The sequence below is a fragment of the Pinus tabuliformis genome, chromosome 9, assembly GCF_031772625.1.
Source record: "Pinus tabuliformis cultivar Carrire ecotype Pingquan chromosome 9, CPIR1, whole genome shotgun sequence".
NCBI classification, from domain to species: domain Eukaryota; kingdom Viridiplantae; phylum Streptophyta; class Pinopsida; order Pinales; family Pinaceae; genus Pinus; species Pinus tabuliformis.
The window spans coordinates 256952590-256971329 of NC_142307.1; the positions used below are offsets into that span (position 1 = coordinate 256952590).

At 36.4% G+C, this 18740-nt stretch overlaps 1 protein-coding gene across 1 annotated transcript in view; it reads right to left on the reverse strand.

Annotated features, from left to right (window-relative positions):
- The window catches only part of LOC149148155 (protein DMR6-LIKE OXYGENASE 1-like), an 80054-nt gene extending 62988 nt beyond the window's left edge, over window positions 1-17066 (reverse strand). Inside the window, exons 1-2 of the mRNA XM_089442091.1 lie at window positions 16762-17066; window positions 15868-16186 (exon numbers count right to left, since the gene is read on the reverse strand). Of these exons, the coding sequence (XP_089298217.1) occupies window positions 15868-16186; window positions 16762-17066 (624 nt within the window). The remainder of the gene's footprint in view (window positions 1-15867; window positions 16187-16761) is intronic.
- Between the last annotated feature and the right edge of the window lie 1674 nt (window positions 17067-18740).

Genomic DNA, 18740 nt, shown 5'->3' on the forward strand with positions numbered 1-18740 from the left:
CATCCCTAAAATTGTGCAAAAGATGCCTGCTTGTATGATTGCAATTTGTGAAGAAATTGTGCATACAAGAGGGACAAGAAATCACTGCTTGACACTGCATTGTCTCTGAAAATTGTGCAGTTTAGTGAGTCAGCCACCCTGCTGACTTGCTTGCCACTCGTCCTGAAAATTGCACAGTTTTCATGGATTTTCCACCTGCTACCTAACACCCTGCTCATCGTAGAAAATGCGTAGGCATTTCTTGCATGAATACCTCCTAGATCCATGCAGTTTTGTTCAACAAGCTCCCACAACCTGCTCCTGGCCTCCTCTCGAAATCGATGCATTTTTCACTGCCAGTGCCTGCTACTGCCCGCACTACCTTCCTTAAAAAAATTGTGTAGTTCTACCTCCCAGCTGAGTTAGATCTTGCAGATTTCACTATTTCCCCAGACTACTCAACCCATCCTCTTAGTGGCCTCTGCACAGTTTTTCCCAACAGTTCCATGAAGCCTCGCTTCCTAGCCTAAAATGTGATTTGCATAGTTTCAGAGCTTTGTCCTCTCTTCCAGGCACTTGTACCTAGGAACGAAAGATGATGCATCATGGTAGACTAGGGGGTTTATGGATTTGATGTCATCTCATCATCAGTGATTGCAGAGACATGTACATAAATGAGACATGGTGCGACGATGAACGAGATGAACAAGGAGTGCATGCTAGGAGACTTGTTCATGATGGATGAATACATGAAGCATGCCAAGTACTAGGGAAGGGGATACATGCAAATGAAACATCAAGCGAACACCAAACCATGGAAGGCTCTAAACACCTTTTCATGTAGATGTGAAGCTATGATACACCATGAGCACACTCATCACTCAACAACACAACAACTTGACAAGGACACCACCATCAACATGAACATACTAACAATGTCATGTTGATTGATGTCATGAGTAATCTCGGCCACATCACTATTGTGGTCCATACTACTGTAATCAATGTAATGTAACATGGAAGTCCAAGAGACCCACATACAAAGTTGAAGAGTCATTTCAGTTGAAGAGTCATGTAAGTCAAATAGTTATGAGGGAAGTCAAAGAGTCACAAGGGTCAAGTTCACCCTTGACTATATATACCCCTCATTTGTATACTTAAGGGACTTTTCACCTTGACTCCTCCCACATATCCTTGAGCATCTGTAGTATTTTCTTTGAGTACATAACTACGATGACATTACTAACACAAGAAATAACCAACATGTTTGCATGAAAAACACATCAACGATTAACATGCATCCATAAAAATCAAAACTAGCCTATCGAGTCGATGTGTTTGAACCTAAAAGCTCTGATACCACCCTGTAACCACCCCATCTCAAATTTACCCAATTTCACTGGCTTTCTAGGGTAAACATGAGATGAAGAGTCACTATGACATGACCCGACCTCCAAGCTTTAGTTATGAAAGTGGGGCTCACAAACGTCTTCTCACAAACATCACTTAGGGACCAAAGGAGCACCCAAGGTGACCAAACCATAAGTTGGGGCTTCCTTTCTCAGATATTAAGCCACAAACTAATGTACAAATAGGAAAGAGTGTAGTTATAGGGCTCCAAGGGCACACATGACACTACTTCCATACGATTATAACCCAAAATATCAAGTTCAAAGGGTGCGTTCCCAAGATATGAGCCATAATTCCAGGCCAACCTCCAGACCACTGTCAAGAACTGTCTGAGGCTTTACAAAATCATTGCTGACATGAGGAAAATGCCAAATATTCAAACTTGAATCAAGATCATGAAATAGGATTCCTAGCACACAGTAGACATTTCATCAAACACATGGAAAACATGTAAGATACAGGTCATGAATGCATATTTGATCATAAAGTGTGAGATTCATGTGAGAATCACCAAGGAGGCTCTATTCCCTCTCCACATAGCTGCAACAAAACTTACTAATCCATAAATTAATCAATAAATCAATAACTAAATGACACTCGACAAGAGCCATAGATAATACACATCATGTATCCAACATATAACTAGAAAATATCCAACATAGAAACCATGGTTTGGTGATAATTCTACAAATACTCATATATTTTAACAGCACCAAATCCAAGTGAAACTAGAATGCTCCATGCATGCTCCAAGAATGCTCTAATTTTTCAAGAGTATGAGAGAATGAGAGGATAAGAGAGAGCTCAAAAAGTGAACTTACAAAAAGTTGTGAACTCGTCCCTATAAGCCTTCTTATCATTCAGGCCTCTATTTTCTTCATTTTCCCTCATTTTTATTCATTTTTCTCCTATTTTTCTTTATTTCATAAACCAACCTAGATGCATCTTAACCCCCTGGTCTATCAAGCACCGAGAGTGATCCAATCTCTCGAGGCGCAAACCTCTTTTTTTAGTGCAAAAATTGAGGGAATGTTTGCACCTCGAGAGATTTGATCCCTATCAAAGCTTTATAGATACGGGTTTAGATGAATCTAGGTCGTTTTCAATCATGTGTGGTCATACAAAAATTGTTGAACATCTAATTATTTTGATCATTTTAAATATAATAAATATTTCTAAGATTAATTTGGTCAATTTAATTTTAAATTTTCTTAGTTACCTCATTTTTTTGATATGAGATAGACCATTAGTAACTTTAATGATGAGAAATGATGAAATAAATTTTGTTAGTGCAAGGTGGCAAGGCAACAATGTTGAATGATACAAAATGTGAATAATAAGAATATAGTCAATTACAAACAATCTTCATTGTGATCAATCTGAAACTATTTTCTTCTACTGTTTATTGTCACAACTATTAATTTTTCCATTTTCTCATATTGATCATATGAAAAGGGCAATTGAAATCATATACCACTCAAATATTTAACTCGAGCTACTACATTAAACATCATACCTCATCTCTATTTCTCTCCAATATTAATAGTAGTTTTCTCCAAAGTCAATAATTTTGACTTATGGATTGTTAAAACCCAAATAATTTCCAATGATACTTATTCTTTATTACAACATTTGAATGCAAAGTGATTAACAATGTTGAATGATGGAAAATGGGAATAATAAGAATGTATGCAATTACAAATATTTTATAGTTTTAGGAAGAAAACATTTCGGGTAAGTGAACATTTTAGATGAAAATTCAAGTATTGTATTTATGGTTGAATTATTGTAACACAGAAGTCAATTCATGTCATGAATAATTTTTATATGCTTATACTTAGAGAGAGTGTGTATGTTTTGGGGTTGAGAAGGAGAGATAAGGGGAGATGGAGGTGGCAGAGATGTGCATACACTGAAATCAATGGAAAATATTAATCTAATTACTTTGAAATTATTATACATCATACATCTAGTTGCATCAAATCAGAAATCAAAATCTACACTGAAATAAATGCATCTAGTGAAAACAATCAAGTACGATTAGAAATCAACATCTACACTAAAATCAATGCATCTAGTGCAAGAAATCAAATAGGATTAGAAATAAATATCTATGCTGAAATCAATGCATCTAGTGGAAGCAATCAAATATGATTAAAAATCAATATCTACACTAAAAACAATGTATTTAGTTAAGGAATTTAGACTTCTGTGATCCATAACATTGTCTGGATATCTAGGAATTTAGACAAAAGATTGATTATGTGATTTTGCCGAAGATATCCAGACAATGTATTTAGTGAAAACAATAAAATAGGAGTAGAAATCAACGTTTACATTGAAATCAATGCATCTACTGTAAGGTATTAAATAGGATTAGAAATCGACATCTGCACAGAAATCAATGCATATAGTGTAAGGTATTAAATAAGATTAGAAATCGACATCTACACTGAAATCAATGCATCTAGTGCAAGTGATCAAATATGCTTAGAAACCAATATCTACACTAAAACGAGTGCATTTGGTGCAATAAATCAAATAGGAGTAGAAATCAACATCTACATTGAAATCATTGCATCTAGTGTAAGGTATTAAATATGATTAGAAATCAACATCTACACTGAAATCAATGCATCTAGTGCAAATGATTAATTAGTATTACACAGTAACAACTACACTAAAATCAAAACATCCATTTTAGTGAAAAACCAAAATATTCATGAATTTATAGATCTAACTTCTATGTCTGTATTTGTCTCTATGTGTCTCTTTATTCTTCCCTCTCTCTCCACCTTCCATTATGATTATGTCTCCCTCACTCTGTCTTCTCTCTCACCCTCCCTCTCTCCCTCGTCTCTCTCTCTCTCTCTCTCTCTCTCTCTCTCTCTCTCTTCCTCTCCCTCCCTTTCTCTATCTTTCTCTTTTTCCCTCTCCCCCCTTGTCATCTATATATATAACTCCCTCCATCTCTCCTTATTTGTATCTCTCTCTCTCAACCCCCTAAACACCTCTCTCTCTCTCTCTCTCTCTCTCTCTCTCTCTCTCCATATATATATCTCTTCTTCCCTCCCTCTCTTTGTATCTCACTTATTCCCTCTCACCCCCTCCATCTATATCTCTATCTCCCTCCATCTCTCCTTTATCTCTATATTAGCCCACACACATACACTCTCTCTCCATATCTATCTATCTATATATTATCTCTCCCTCTTCGTCTCCCTCTCTATCACTCCCCTTCTCTCTCTCTCTCTCTCTCTCTCTCTCTCTTCCCTCTTGCTCTCCTCTCTCCCTCTTTGTGTGTTCATCTCTCCCTTGTCAGTCCCTCTCGCTCTCCACCTTTCTCTCTACATGTATTTCTTCCCCTTCCAAATCCATCTCCCTCTCCCCTTCTCTCTCCTCTCACTCTCTCAAGTCCTCTCTCTCTTCCTTCCTTTCTCTCCCTTTCTCTCACACCTCCCTCTTTCCCTCCCCCCCATCACACTCTTCACTCTTCCTCTGTCTCCACCCTCCAACTCTATCACTATCTCCCTCCCTCTCTCCTTCTCGCTCTCCCCTTCTCTCACCCCTCTATATCTATGTCTCTCTATCTCTCTTTTCCCCTTCTTTCCCTATCTTTACCCTCTCCTTTTCTATCTCTTCAATCGTCTCCTCTCTGCCTCATTCTATCTTCATCTCTCCCTTGTCATTCCCTTTCTCTCTCCACCTCTATCGCTCAACTTCTTTTTTCTTTCCTCCCTCTCTTTCCCCCTCCAAATCCATCTCTCTCTCCCTCCCTCTCTCCTCCTCTCTCCCATGTCCTCTCTCTCTTCCTTCCTCTCTCTCCCTGTCTCTCCCACCTCTATGTCTCTCTCCCCCACTCTCTTCCCCCTCCATATCACTCTCTCTCTTAAATATCATTCCATTGTATTGTACTAAATAAAGTGTCTAAATAAATAAATAAATAAATAAAATATTGGTTGTGAAAGATTAAACCTATATTTTGGATCAATCATGTCAAATAAAATACAATAAAAAAAAAACATAAAAGAATCATGCACTTTCTTTCCTCTATCATTGTTAGTCACTTTTCTTTCTCTCTTCACTTGGATCCTTAGTTAAGATGCATCTATCCTAGTTCATTATAATATTATTTAGATTATATAAACTTTACACACACACAAACACACACACATATATACTTTCTCACTTTTAATTTACTAAAACCTAGATTTATTCTCTATGGGATATTTTTAGTAGTCGCGAGGATGGCCAATTTAGATATACCTCAAAAGTAATTATAACCTTTTTGCTTTTAGATTTAATTAAAAAATGTTATAAAATTAAATTAAAATAAAGTATTTGTAAAACATATTGATTTTGAAATAAGTTATGGTTTTTGGGCGTGTGGTAATGATAAGCCATGGTATTGGCCCATTGTATTGTAAGAGAATAATTAAAGACTATATCCATAACATAATAATCAAAGTCATAGATTGCCCATTGTATTAATAAATCATGGTATTAGCCCATGGTATTATGATTTTCGTCTCTCATCTCCCTCTATCTATCTTTCTCTTTTGGATATTGGCCCATGATATTGTAAAAATACCTATTTAGAAGTTAATAATATGCGTGATAAATATTCATGATTAAAAATGTTCATAATTTTATTAACAAAAAACCAAATTACACTATAAAAAGAAATTGAATTTAAAAAATATCTCACATCTCACATCTAGCACCTAGACATCTAATGCTCAAATCTCACATCTAACGCACATCTATCGCTCACATCTCACATCTAATGCTCACACATCCACCTTATAATGGGCTCTACAGCCCCTCTCTGTGCAATAAAATGTCAATTAATGCCTCTTTGCCTTTGCGAATGCCTTTGCCAATTTTGATAGCCATAAATTAATCACAAGTGGTACTCATCACTATGTTTTGTCCAACATTTAACTTGGAATATGTGTTCCATGCCCTTGGTATTCTATTCGTTTATAGGTAAAATCAACTAGGGGTTGTTAGAGAACATGTTTATCACTAAAAAAATGCAAATTCTATAAGTTAAAATAGTAATGCTTGAAGCCAAAAATTAGAAATGGACACCAAAATGAGTCAAATATAAATATATAAATAGTTAAAAAATAACAAAAATATAAGAAAATCTGAACACTTAGTTTCATCTTGTCCAAAATACTAAACTATGTCATTCATTCATGTGTAGAGCTCACTGAAAAAGTGCACTAAGTTATGTATTAAGAATGCTGATCTATTAAGCACTGAGAAAGATCAAATCTCTTATTGTGCAAACCTCTTTTTTTAGTGCAAAACTTGAGTAAATGTTTGCACCTCTAGAGACTTGATCCCTCTCTTCACTTAATAGATTGAGAGTTAAGATGGATCTAGGATGGTTTGATATATATATATATATATATATATATATATATATATATATATATAAGCTCAATAGTTAAGACTGTCTACTTGAAGTTTTATCACTAAACCCTAGAATATAATAAGCTCCTATACAATAAAACCCAATATAAATATATACCTTTTCCATTGTTATTATTACTATTATTTTTTTCATTTGACTAAGGAAAAAGTTTACATTACATATCTATACTTATGAGGACATTTAAAAAATATTCAAATATTTAACTCCTACAGTTCTCTAATCTAATGCCTACACATCTAACATTTAACATGTAAAGTCTAACATCTACCCCATCTGACATGTACACATCTACCATATAACATGTAACCTACCCCATCTAACATGTATCATTTACCCATCTAACATGTAATGTCTAACATCTACCTCATTTTGGGTTGTAGAGCTCCTTTCATGACAATAATGACATATTTTGATGCATGAAAATCTCTTCAAAATCAACAAATGGGTTCACTTGATTTAATTTAAATTAATAAAGCTATAAAAATAGAATTATGACGTTTTTTTTTCAAAAAATGATGTGAAAACAATTAAATAGAGGAATGAAAAATTATTTGGTTAATCTATGTAATCCATTATTTTAAATAAGAAATTGAGAAAAACAAAGATTCAAAATATTTTCCAAGAATTCACAGATGAATCTCAACTAAATTATCATATTGGGTAAAGATGAATTTTGTAAATAGAGGAATAAGATAGAAAAAAGTATGAATGTGTAGGTAAAAAGAGTGAGCGTTTTGGAGAGATTATGAAAAGAAACAAGAATATTAGAGAAATTGTGTAACCTTCCCCTTTCAGATTAAATGAATAGGAGTTGTCTTTACTGCTACTTTTTGGAAGCTTTTAAGGTAGGTTTTTGTGGTCAAATTTCTCTAATCGGAGGAATTTATTGAAATCACAAGTTTGATGGGTAATGCAATCCAAGTGCACTAGGGATTTTCAATTGTGATGAATCCATATATAAAGTCAAAAAACTAGTTTAAATAACACAAATCAAGATTAGTGAATTGAGGATTCTGTGATCCATAACATTTATAAGAAAAGTTTCCGCTGTAATCACATGTAGAAAACCTTTGTCTACGAGTTTAGAACTAGAAGTTGTCACCTCAAATTTTTCCACCCGCTGAAAGTCCAAAAAGTCTAAATACAACTCGAAATAAATATACATATCTAATGTATGGTGTTCTGAAACATTTGATTGAGGTTCTAAGTTAAATTCTCAGGTTTTCAACTTCACTATGAAGTTCTAAAGTTTTCAAGGTTTCCGGTACAAGTTTTTGACATCTAGTAGCTAGAATGTATCTAGGTAGAATCTCTTAGCTAGAATGATTTGAATGTATCGAGGTAGAATCTCTTAGCTGGAATGATTTGAATGTATCGAGGTAGAATCTCTTAGCTAGAATGATTTATGTTAGAAGTGCCAGTAAAATGTAGCACACAGCCTTTATAATATGCGGTTTGATAAACATAGAAATTTTGGGATGTGGATAGAGTGATTCGACCTGGATTCAATCCAGTTTGAGAGTTATGGAGAGGATCATCCAGATCCCAGATTCATCCTCAAGAGTAACCAGACATCTAAATTTTGGGATGTGGATAGAGTGATTCTACCTGAATTCAATCCAGTTTGAGAGTTATGGAGAGGATCATCCAGATCCCAGATTCATCCTCAAGAGTAACCAATAGACACCCTCGGAACCCAAAATCAGTCGGGTCAAACCCTTTAATAGGGGTGTACCCTATCAGTAAAGAACGAACTATGAGGTTTGTGATCGTGGGTGGGTTAAAGTTTCCGTTGTTAAGGGTACCTCAAAGATCCAATATGTGTACCCCATCACACATTTTAAACTTGTAAATTAAATTCAAACTATGCAACCTATAATGTAATATACAATTTGAATTACAGAAAACATGCGAGTAATGCACTGAGTTGCACACAAATACAAACATAGGTCGATGATTAATCGCATAGCATAATGCCAAACTGTGCAATCTCTAACTTATTTGTTTAGAAATGACATCCCAAACTTTTAAGTAACCGAATAAAACATACTGATGAAATATATAAATATGTCCTCCTGACTTTAAATAAGCTGAAGGACAGAAACCAACCACCATTCAAGCAACAAAAGTCATTCACCATTATTGTCCTTTGGGTATTCAATTTTGAAATGATCCAACACTGCCTTGCCATTAAATTCCTTAATTCTGTTGAAATCATAATTTCAACGCTGCCTACGTACGCAGCCCAAAACCACCGAATGAAACCATAAAACCGCCAAGGGATATCGCACCACTATCAAACGAAAAGCAGTTTCCGTATATTGGCCTCCGATGCATTTTGGTGCAGGCACGTGGCTCTCGCCTGACGTAAGCAACTCTGACATATCGGGAGGTAAAGCCCAGCATTAAACTGCCTTCCGATATCCACTCCAGCCGTCCGATCTCCTTGCGTGTTGTCAGCCGTCGATCTCCGAAGCTGCATACGGGCCTGGGTCAAATCAATTTTTACGTGGAGTGAATGACTTTTCGGTTGACCGTCGTAGTGGAATCAATGGTCTTTAATGTGTCTTCGTATATATTAGGTGGAGGCGTTAATTTTAGTCATGGGCATATGTTTAATATGGTGATGGGCACACGTCCCACATATATTATTATATTTTTTATATATATGTTTTATGTAGTTTAGGTGAGGCCCTTTAATATTGTTATGGGCACACGTTATATTTTCAATATGTGTTTCTTTTATGTTGTTATGTAAGTGCGGTGGTGTAAAAGTTTTTTTTGTTGCAGCAAAAAGAAGGTTGACTTCCATGAAAGCTATGGTGATGCACAGCAATGCATAATGTAAAAATGAAAACCGTGGGAGCGCATATGAAAATATGTATGTTCTTTTTACTGGTGGTGAAGCAAATTAAAATACCCCAAATGGTGGAGCGGATATTTTTTTTTGTTTAGTTGACCTTTGTTTTTTTAAAATGAAAATGCACAGCAGTGCGGGGAGTATGTAATTTTTATTACAGCAGTAAAGTTTTGTTTTACAGCAGCCTGTAAAAGTTGTTTTTCACAGCAGTGAATATAAGAAGGATTTTACAGTGGTAAATCTTTGTATCAGGTTTTAATGAATAGAATGTTTTTTTATGGTGAAATACTTTGTTCCTCAGTAAATTTTTTTTAGTCTCTCTGTGCATAAAAGATCCTGGAGTCAAAGAACAGAGCATTGTCTCTGTGTTTAGTTTGAATCTTGGTTTTGGTATTTTCTCCATGTAAAAATACCCAGCAGTGGTATCAGAGCAGGACCAGGCTCTTTAAAGAAGTTAAAGAAGCTGAAGGGAGAAGGTTGTTGCTGCAACAAAACTTCTCAGGCAGACAGAAGACTCAGACAGCAAAGGAGTCAGGTATTCCAAAAGTTTTTTTTGTGTTGCTGAAGAAACAGTCAGCTGTTTTAAACACACAGTCAAGGATTTAGAGGCATAGATCAGAATACAGGGAATGGCCAGCACAAGCACTGGTATGGGTTTGTTTAACACCCATCTCCCACAGTTTAATGGGAAGAACTATGACTACTGGTCAATAACTATGAGAGCGTTGTTTGCCTCTCAAGATTTATGGGAAATAGTTGAGGAAGGTTTTGAAGAAGTAGCAGATGAAAATGAGTTCAATGCACTAACTCAGGGAGAGAGAGATCAGCTGAAGAGCAATAGGAAGAAGGATGCAAAGGCCATTTTATTGTTGCATCTAGCAATAGACCAGAGTATATTTCCAAGGATAGCAGCAGCTAAAACATCAAATGAAGCATGGCAAACCATGAAGACAGCCTATCAAGGCATGGAGAGAGTGAAGACAACAAAGCTACAATTGCTGAGAAAGGATTTTGAAAACTTGAACATGAAGGAGTCAGACAACATTGAATCATTCTTCACTCATGTGATTGGTGTAATCACACAAATGAGAACTCATGGAGAAACCATTGAAGACAGAAGGATTGTGGAGAAAATATTGAGGGTCTTACCCTCAAGGTTCGATGCCATAGTCACCACCATTGAAGAGACAAAGGATCTCTCAAACTATTCAGTTGATGAGCTACATGCATCACTGATAACACATGAGCAGAGGTTGAGTAGGAATGAAAACTCATCTCTTGAGCAAGCCTTCAAGACCCAGATGTCCTTTGGAAGAGGAAGAGGTCAAGGCAGAGGAAACCGAAGAGGAAGAGGCAGAAGCCAGAACAGAGGTGGAAGGAATAGCCCATCAAATGCACAAGGAAGAGGCAGCAATCCAAATCAGAACCAAGGTCAAGGCAGCAGCCAACAAGGAGGACAACATCATACTCAAGGACAAAGGTATGATAAATCTAATGTTCAATGCTATTATTGCAAAAAGTATGGACATTATGCTAGTGATTGTAGAAGAAACAACATGATATGAACAACAGACAAAATGCAAATGTTACAAGAGAAAACAGCAGTCAAGAAAATGTCCTATTAGCTTGTAACATGGCTGAAACACATAGTGAGGACATATGGTTTTTAGACTCAGGTTGCAGCAACCATATGACAGGGAATATAGCCCTTTTTTCAGCCTTAAATCAGAATTTGAAATCAGAGGTCACACTAGGAACTGATAGTAAAGTGTCTGTTATGGGAAAAGGGGAAGTAAAAATATTTACAAAACAAGGAGAAAGGAAAACCATAGCAGATGTCTACTATGTCCCCGGAATGAGATGTAACCTATTGAGTGTTGGACAGCTTATCCAAAAGGGTTACAATGTTTACTTTGAAAATGATGTGTGCACCATCAAGGACATACCACCCAGAAAAAGATGCATTGCTGAAGTGAAGATGATAAGGAACAGGATGTTCCCTCTCCGGATCAGGGCAGAGTTGAAGAACAAAAGGGAAATGGCAGCAGTCACCCAAGAGGCTTTCCAAAGCGTGCCAAAGGATGAGAACTGGTTATGGCACTTGAGATTCGGGCATCTAAATTTTGGAGGTCTAAACTTATTGAGCAGAAAAGGAATGGTAAAGGGATTACCATTGATAGAGAAACTGGACAGCCTATGTGAAGGCTGCATTTTGGGAAAACAACACAGAGAAAGTTTTCCATCAGGGAAGAGCATAAGGGCAAAGACACCCTTAGAGATTATCCACTCAGATTTGTGTGGACCAATGCAAGCTCCATCATTAGCTGGCATCCAATATTTCCTAACATTCATTGATGACTGTACAAGAAAGACCTGGATATATTTCCTTAAAAACAAAAGTGAAGTGTTTGAGAAATTCCAAAACTTCAAGGCATTTGTTGAAAACCAAAGTGGGCTACACATTAAAGTTTTGAGAACTGATAGAGGAGGTGAGTATATCTCCAAGGAATTCCTAAGATTTTGTAGAGAAAATGGAATTCATAAACAGTTTACAACTCGGTACACCCCACAGCAAAATGGAGTTGCTGAAAGGAAGAACAGGACCATCATGGATATGGCGAGGAGCATGCTGAAGGCAAAGCATTTGCCAAATGAGTATTGGGCTGAAGCTATACATTGTGCAGTTTATATATTGAACAGGTGTCCTACAAAAGCAGTCTTGAACAAAGTGCCAGAAGAGGCATGGAGTGGAAGAAAGCAAGGAGTCACCCACATGAGAGTTTTTGGGTGTGTGGCCTATGCACACATACGAGATCAGCTAAGGAGGAAGTTGGACAGCAAAGGGGAGAAATGCATCTTCATTGGATACAGTGATGAATCCAAAGCCTACAGGCTGTACATTCCATCTACCAAGAAGTTCTTTGTCAGCAGGGATGTTCAATTCATTGAAGAGGAAGCTTGGGATGGAAGCATAGAGAAAACAGTGAATGTCAAGAACTGTTTGTCTCATGATGAAGATGAAGAGGAAGTGGCTGAAGTACATCCCCAAACAGCAGCGCCAACACAAGGACAGCAAGGGACACCATTGAGGACAACACAAGGACAGCAAGGTACACCATTGAGGATCAATGAGAGTGCTTCTCCAAGCACACCACAAGGAGGAAATTCAAGTGCATCTTCAAGCACTTGCACACCAAGTGAAAGAGGTAAGAAATTTAGAAATCTAAGTGATATTTATGATGAAGGAATGAATTCCTTATTTGCCTTGTATTGTCATGTTGATGATCCTATTCATTTCGAGGATGCAATCAAAGATAGGAAATGGATAGAAGCTATGGATGAGGAAATTAATGCCATAGAGAGAAACAAAACATGGGATTTGGTAGAGCTACCGAAAGGCAAAGAAGTCATTGGTGTGAAATGGGTCTATAAGACCAAGAGCAATGCTGAAGGCAAGATTGAAAGGCACAAGGCAAGGCTGGTTGTCAAAGGGTACAAGCAGCAGTATGGGAGAGATTATGAGGAGACTTTCGCACCGGTTGCAAGAATGGAAACCGTGAGAGTAGTGTTGTCCATAGCAGCACAAAACAAATGGAAAGTCTATCAAATGGATGTGAAATCAGCATTCCTAAATGGAGTGTTAATGGAAGAGGTCTATGTGGAACAACCTCTCGGATATGAGAAGAAAGGTGAAGAGCACAAAGTGTGCAAGTTGAAGAAAGCTCTTTATGGGCTGAAGCAAGCGCCAAGAGCATGGTACAGCAGGATAGATTCATATCTATTGGATAATGAATTCGACAAGTGTGAAGGAGAACCCACAGTCTACATCAAGGAAAAGGATGGTAAAATTTTAATTGTTGTCTTGTATGTAGATGATGTTATTTTCACTGGAAATGATATTTATCTTATTGAGAATTTTAAATCAGTCATGAAGGATGAATTTGAAATGACTGATATGGGTTTCTTGAGATACTTCTTAGGCATAGAAGTAGAGCAAAATGAAAAAGGGATTTTTATATCTCAAGCAAGATATGTAAATCAAATTTTGGGCAGATTTAAGATGGAAGAATGCAAGGCAGCAATCACTCCCACAGTGATGGGATTAAAAGTCAGCAGAGAGGACAGCAGCAAGGATTTTGATCCTAGCTTGTATAAAAGCATTGTGGGCAGCCTTATGTATTTAACAGCAACTAGGCCTGATTTAATGTATGCTGTTAGTTTGATTTCCAGGTTTATGGAGAGGCCAAAGGAGGCACATTGGCAGGAAGCAAAGAGAATTTTGAGGTATGTCAAAGGCACTAAAATGTTTGGAATTCTATATCATGCCTCAGAACATTCAGATTTGGTTGGGTACACAGATAGCGATTGGGCTGGAAGTGTAGATGATCGGAAGAGCACTTCCGGTTATGTTTTTAATATGGGTTCAGGAGCCATCTCATGGGCTTCTAAGAAGCAGTCCATTGTAGCATTGTCTACAGCAGAGGCTGAATATGTGGCAGCTACAGCAACAGCATGTCAAGCAGTGTGGATGAGAAGAATGTTGAGAAGCTTAGGCCAAGAGCAGACAAAAGCGACAGCGATCTTTTGTGACAATAGCTCAGCTATTGCATTGTCAAAGAATTCAGTGTTTCATAAGAGAACGAAACACATTGATACAAGGTTTCACTACATCAGAGAATTGGTGAACAATGGAGAAATTGTCTTGGAACATTGCAGGACTCAAGAACAGGTTGCGGACATCTTGACAAAGCCACTGGATCAGAAAAGCTTCGAATTTTTGAGGAAGTGTCTCGGTATGACCAAATGCCCAGCTGTTGAAATTAAAGGGGAGTGTTGAAATCATAATTTCAACGCTGCCTACATACGCAGCCCAAAACCACCGAATGAAACCATAAAACCGCCAAGGGATATCGCACCGCTATCAAACGAAAAGCAGTTTCTGTATATTGGCCTCCGATGCATTTTGGTGCAGGCACGTGGCTCTCGCCTGACGTAAGCAACTCTGAAATATCGGGAGGTAAAGCCCAGCATTAAACTGCCTTCCGATATCCACTCCAGCCGTCCGATCTCCTTACATGTTGTCAGCCGTCGATCTCCGAAGCTGCATACGGGCCTGGGTCAAATCAATTTTTACGTGGAGTGAATGACTTTTCGGTTGACCGCCGTAGTGGAATCAATGGTCTTTAATGTGTCTTCATAGATATTAGGTGGAGGCGTTAATTTTAGTCATGGGCATATGTTTAATATGGTGATGGGCACACGTCCCACATATATTATTATATTTTTTATATATATGTTTTATGTAGTTTAGGTGAGGCCCTTTAATATTGTTATGGGCACACGTTATATTTTCAATATGTGTTTTTTTTATGTTGTTATGTAAGTGCGGTGGTGTAAAAGTTTTTTTTGCTGCAGCAAAAAGAAGGTTGACTTCCATGAAAGCTATGGTGATGCACAACAGTGCATAATGTAAAAATGAAAACCGTGGGAGCGCATATGAAAATATGTATGTTCTTTTTACTGGTGGTGAAGCAAAGTAAAATACCCCAAATGGTGGAGCGGATATTTTTTTTGTTTAGTTCACCTTTGTTTTTTTAAAATGAAAATGCACAGCAGTGCGGGGAGTATGTAATTTTTATTACAGCAGTAAAGTTTTGTTTTACAGCAGCCTGTAAAAGTTGTTTTTCACAGCAGTGAATATAAGAAGGATTTTACAGTGGTAAATCTTTGTATCAGGTTTTAATGAATAGAATGTTTTTTTTATGGTGAAATACTTTGTTCCTCAGTAATTTTTTTTAAGTCTCTCTGTGCATAAAAGATCCTGGAGTCAAAGAACAGAGCATTGTCTCTGTGTTTAGTTTGAATCTTGGTTTTGGTATTTTCTCCATGTAAAAATACCCAACAAATTCTCCATATTCTCATGAATTCTCCAAACTCATATCCTCTGTACAGAGTTGGATGTTGTTCATCAACCAGGGATGCTGCAGGAGGAATGAAGGCATCGGGTGAAGGGACAGGAAACGTAACAACTGATATACATGCAGTGGACGCGTTTGTCGTTGCTCGATGCCGAACACTCCTGAATCTTCCATTGCTCACTACTTGAAAAATCATTGTCATTAATAATTCCATGGTCAAGAAAAATTCTATTGGATCAGTTTTTGGTAATTACCTGCAGTTGATCTCCCAAATTGATGACGAAGGCGTTAGTTATAGGTTGTACGGAGACCCATTTTCCATTTTTGAGTACTTGCAAACCATTAACATCGCCTTGCATTAGAACAGTGACGCCACTTGAGCCTGAATGGCTTGGTAAACCAAGGGTAAGATCTGGGTTTGGGCATGGAGGATAGTAATTGGTAACCATATCTTGGCCGTTGTTTCCAAAGCTATTCAAGTAATGAGAGTCCAGCCCTAGAGCTTCAGAAATGGCAGCCAGTAGCCTTAAAACCAGTGCTCTCACTGCCATAGAATACCTGGCTGCGATGTCTCTGTCACCAAAACATAGATTGGTCAATTTTTTTGTTGTTCGGGCTATATATAGAGATTTGGGAATGAAATCTGAGATATTTTGTTCACGCTGGCACGTCATGGTTCACTATCTGGCCTCAACAATATGCAACAAAATTGTTTGCAACCATTATATAGCAATTTTTCAAAGTTGTGGGTGGAGTCATCCATGGTGTGTAATGGTGATTTAAATATTTTAATGAGATGTTGATGCATAAGCCTTGAGCTTAAGTCTTGCAGATTCTCAGAATATTCTGGAATTGGAAAAAAAAAATTGACTCTGTCCATGTTCATCAAATTGTGAATATTCAAGTAATGTGCAATGACTTGCGAATGTTCATGCATAAGTCTCCGTTATTTAAAAATTTAGAAAATCATTTATATTATTTCGATGAGTTTTTATTATTTTGTTTTCGGTATATTAGGAGGGATTATCACTATTTTTACAGTAGTTTTAGTGAATCTAACAAATAGATTATTAGAAATCAAAATTTGCAATTAACATAAAATCAGAAGAGTCAGATGAAATCATAACCCTAAATTAGACACGGGGAACCTGATAATTGACAGTCTAAGATTGCAGATGAGTTGCAATTGAGGTATATGGTCTACCTGGAAACAGCCATCCTCCTCCAATGCATGCCGGATTTCATGGACCACCTCTGCTCTGTTAGGGCCATCCAGGTGCTGGAGATCCACCACCGAAATGCCCTCCGAGTAAGACACCTCAGACAAGTGGGGGCGTTCACTGAGAGGAAGGACATATTTACCCTCCACCTCACTTCTGTTCACTCCATTGGACAATAGCTTTTCTATAATGACACTGAGGTCGCTCTGAAACTCCTCTAATTTAGACGACATTTCTGTGAACCACTGCACAGAAGGAGATGTTTCGAATTGGCTTCTTCTAAGAAATAAATTGTGGTACACTACATGGAATGGAAGTAGAGGAGCATTCTTAGTGCGCAACTGTTATTATATTACCAAATATTTTTTACAACTCACTGTGTGCACAGAAGGAGATGTTTCGAATTGGCTTCTTCTAAGAAATAAATTGAGGTACACTACATGGAATGGAAGTAGAGGAGCATTCTTAGTGCGCAACTATTATTATATTACCAAATATTTTTTACAACTCACTGTGTGAACAAGTATAGATATTTTTTACAACTCACTGTGTGAACAAGTATATTGTAATCTAGGGAAAGATAAAATAATTATTTTAAATAAAACATTTTATATAAAATTTTGTGGGTTAATTTAATTTAATTTTGAGTTAGTTTTTTATTTTATTTATTTTTGTTTGTTTGTTATTTTTCTATATATTTTAATAAGAAGGAGATATGTAATTTATTTGTTGTTGGTCAAAATATCGGAGATGTGTAATTTTTTTATTGTTTAATAATGAAATTATGATTAATATAATAATAATAAAATATTTGTGAGTTTTAATTTGGATAAATTTGATCAAGCATGATAAATGGAGAGTTAACATCATTGTTTTTATATTAAGTTGTGAAAAAAGATTTTGAATATTAAAATATTTTAATATTTTTAAATTTTAATATTAATATTTTAATATTTTTAAATGTTTTATAAATATGTTTATATTTAAAAATTATTTTAATATTCAAAAACAATTTTCACAACTTATCCATCTTAACTCCCTCAAGGGATCAAATCACTCAACTTGAAAACCCAAAAGGAGGTGTAGTCAACTCCCTCAAGGGATCAAATCACTCAATGTGAAAACTCAAAAGAAGGTTTACATACGAGAGAGTAGATCCCTCTAAAGCCTTGATAGATTTGGACTTAAATGGATTTAGGTTTAGGTTGGTTAATATTTTGTATTATTTTATTACATTAAATTAATACTAAGATGAATACATATTTGTTAAGTGTCAAGCACCCTCTCAAGTGCACCTAAGATTTTGACTTAAATGGATTTAGGTTGGTTAATATTTTGTATTATATTATTACATTAAATTAAGACTAAGATGATTACATATTTGTTAAGTGTGAAGCACCCTCTCAAGTGCACCTAAGATTTGGACTTAAATGGATTTAGGTTGGTTAATATTTTGTATTATATTATTACATTATATTAAGGCTAAGATGATTAAATATTTGTTCATTGTGAAGCACCCTCTCAAGTGCACTACCAACATTAATGAGTTGCCTACGAATGATGTGTTTCTTCCTAACTTAATAAGTGAAGCATCAAGTTGTAATCTAAAAATGTAACAAGATATAAAATATAGAATTATGGTTTACCCAAATGTGAGATGAGAGTTAGGATATTATAACTGGATCTCATGCAACACATCCCTTATTATTAAAAAATGATGTCAAAAGATAAGGAAATTTTTCTAAAAATATAACGAGACATAAAATATAGAATTATGGTTTACCCAAATGTGAGATGAGAGTCACGACATTATAAGTGGATCCCATGCAACACATTCCTTATTATTAAAAGAGGATGGAAAAGAATAAGGAAAATCTTAGGAAATATTTACACAGTCACTTTCATTC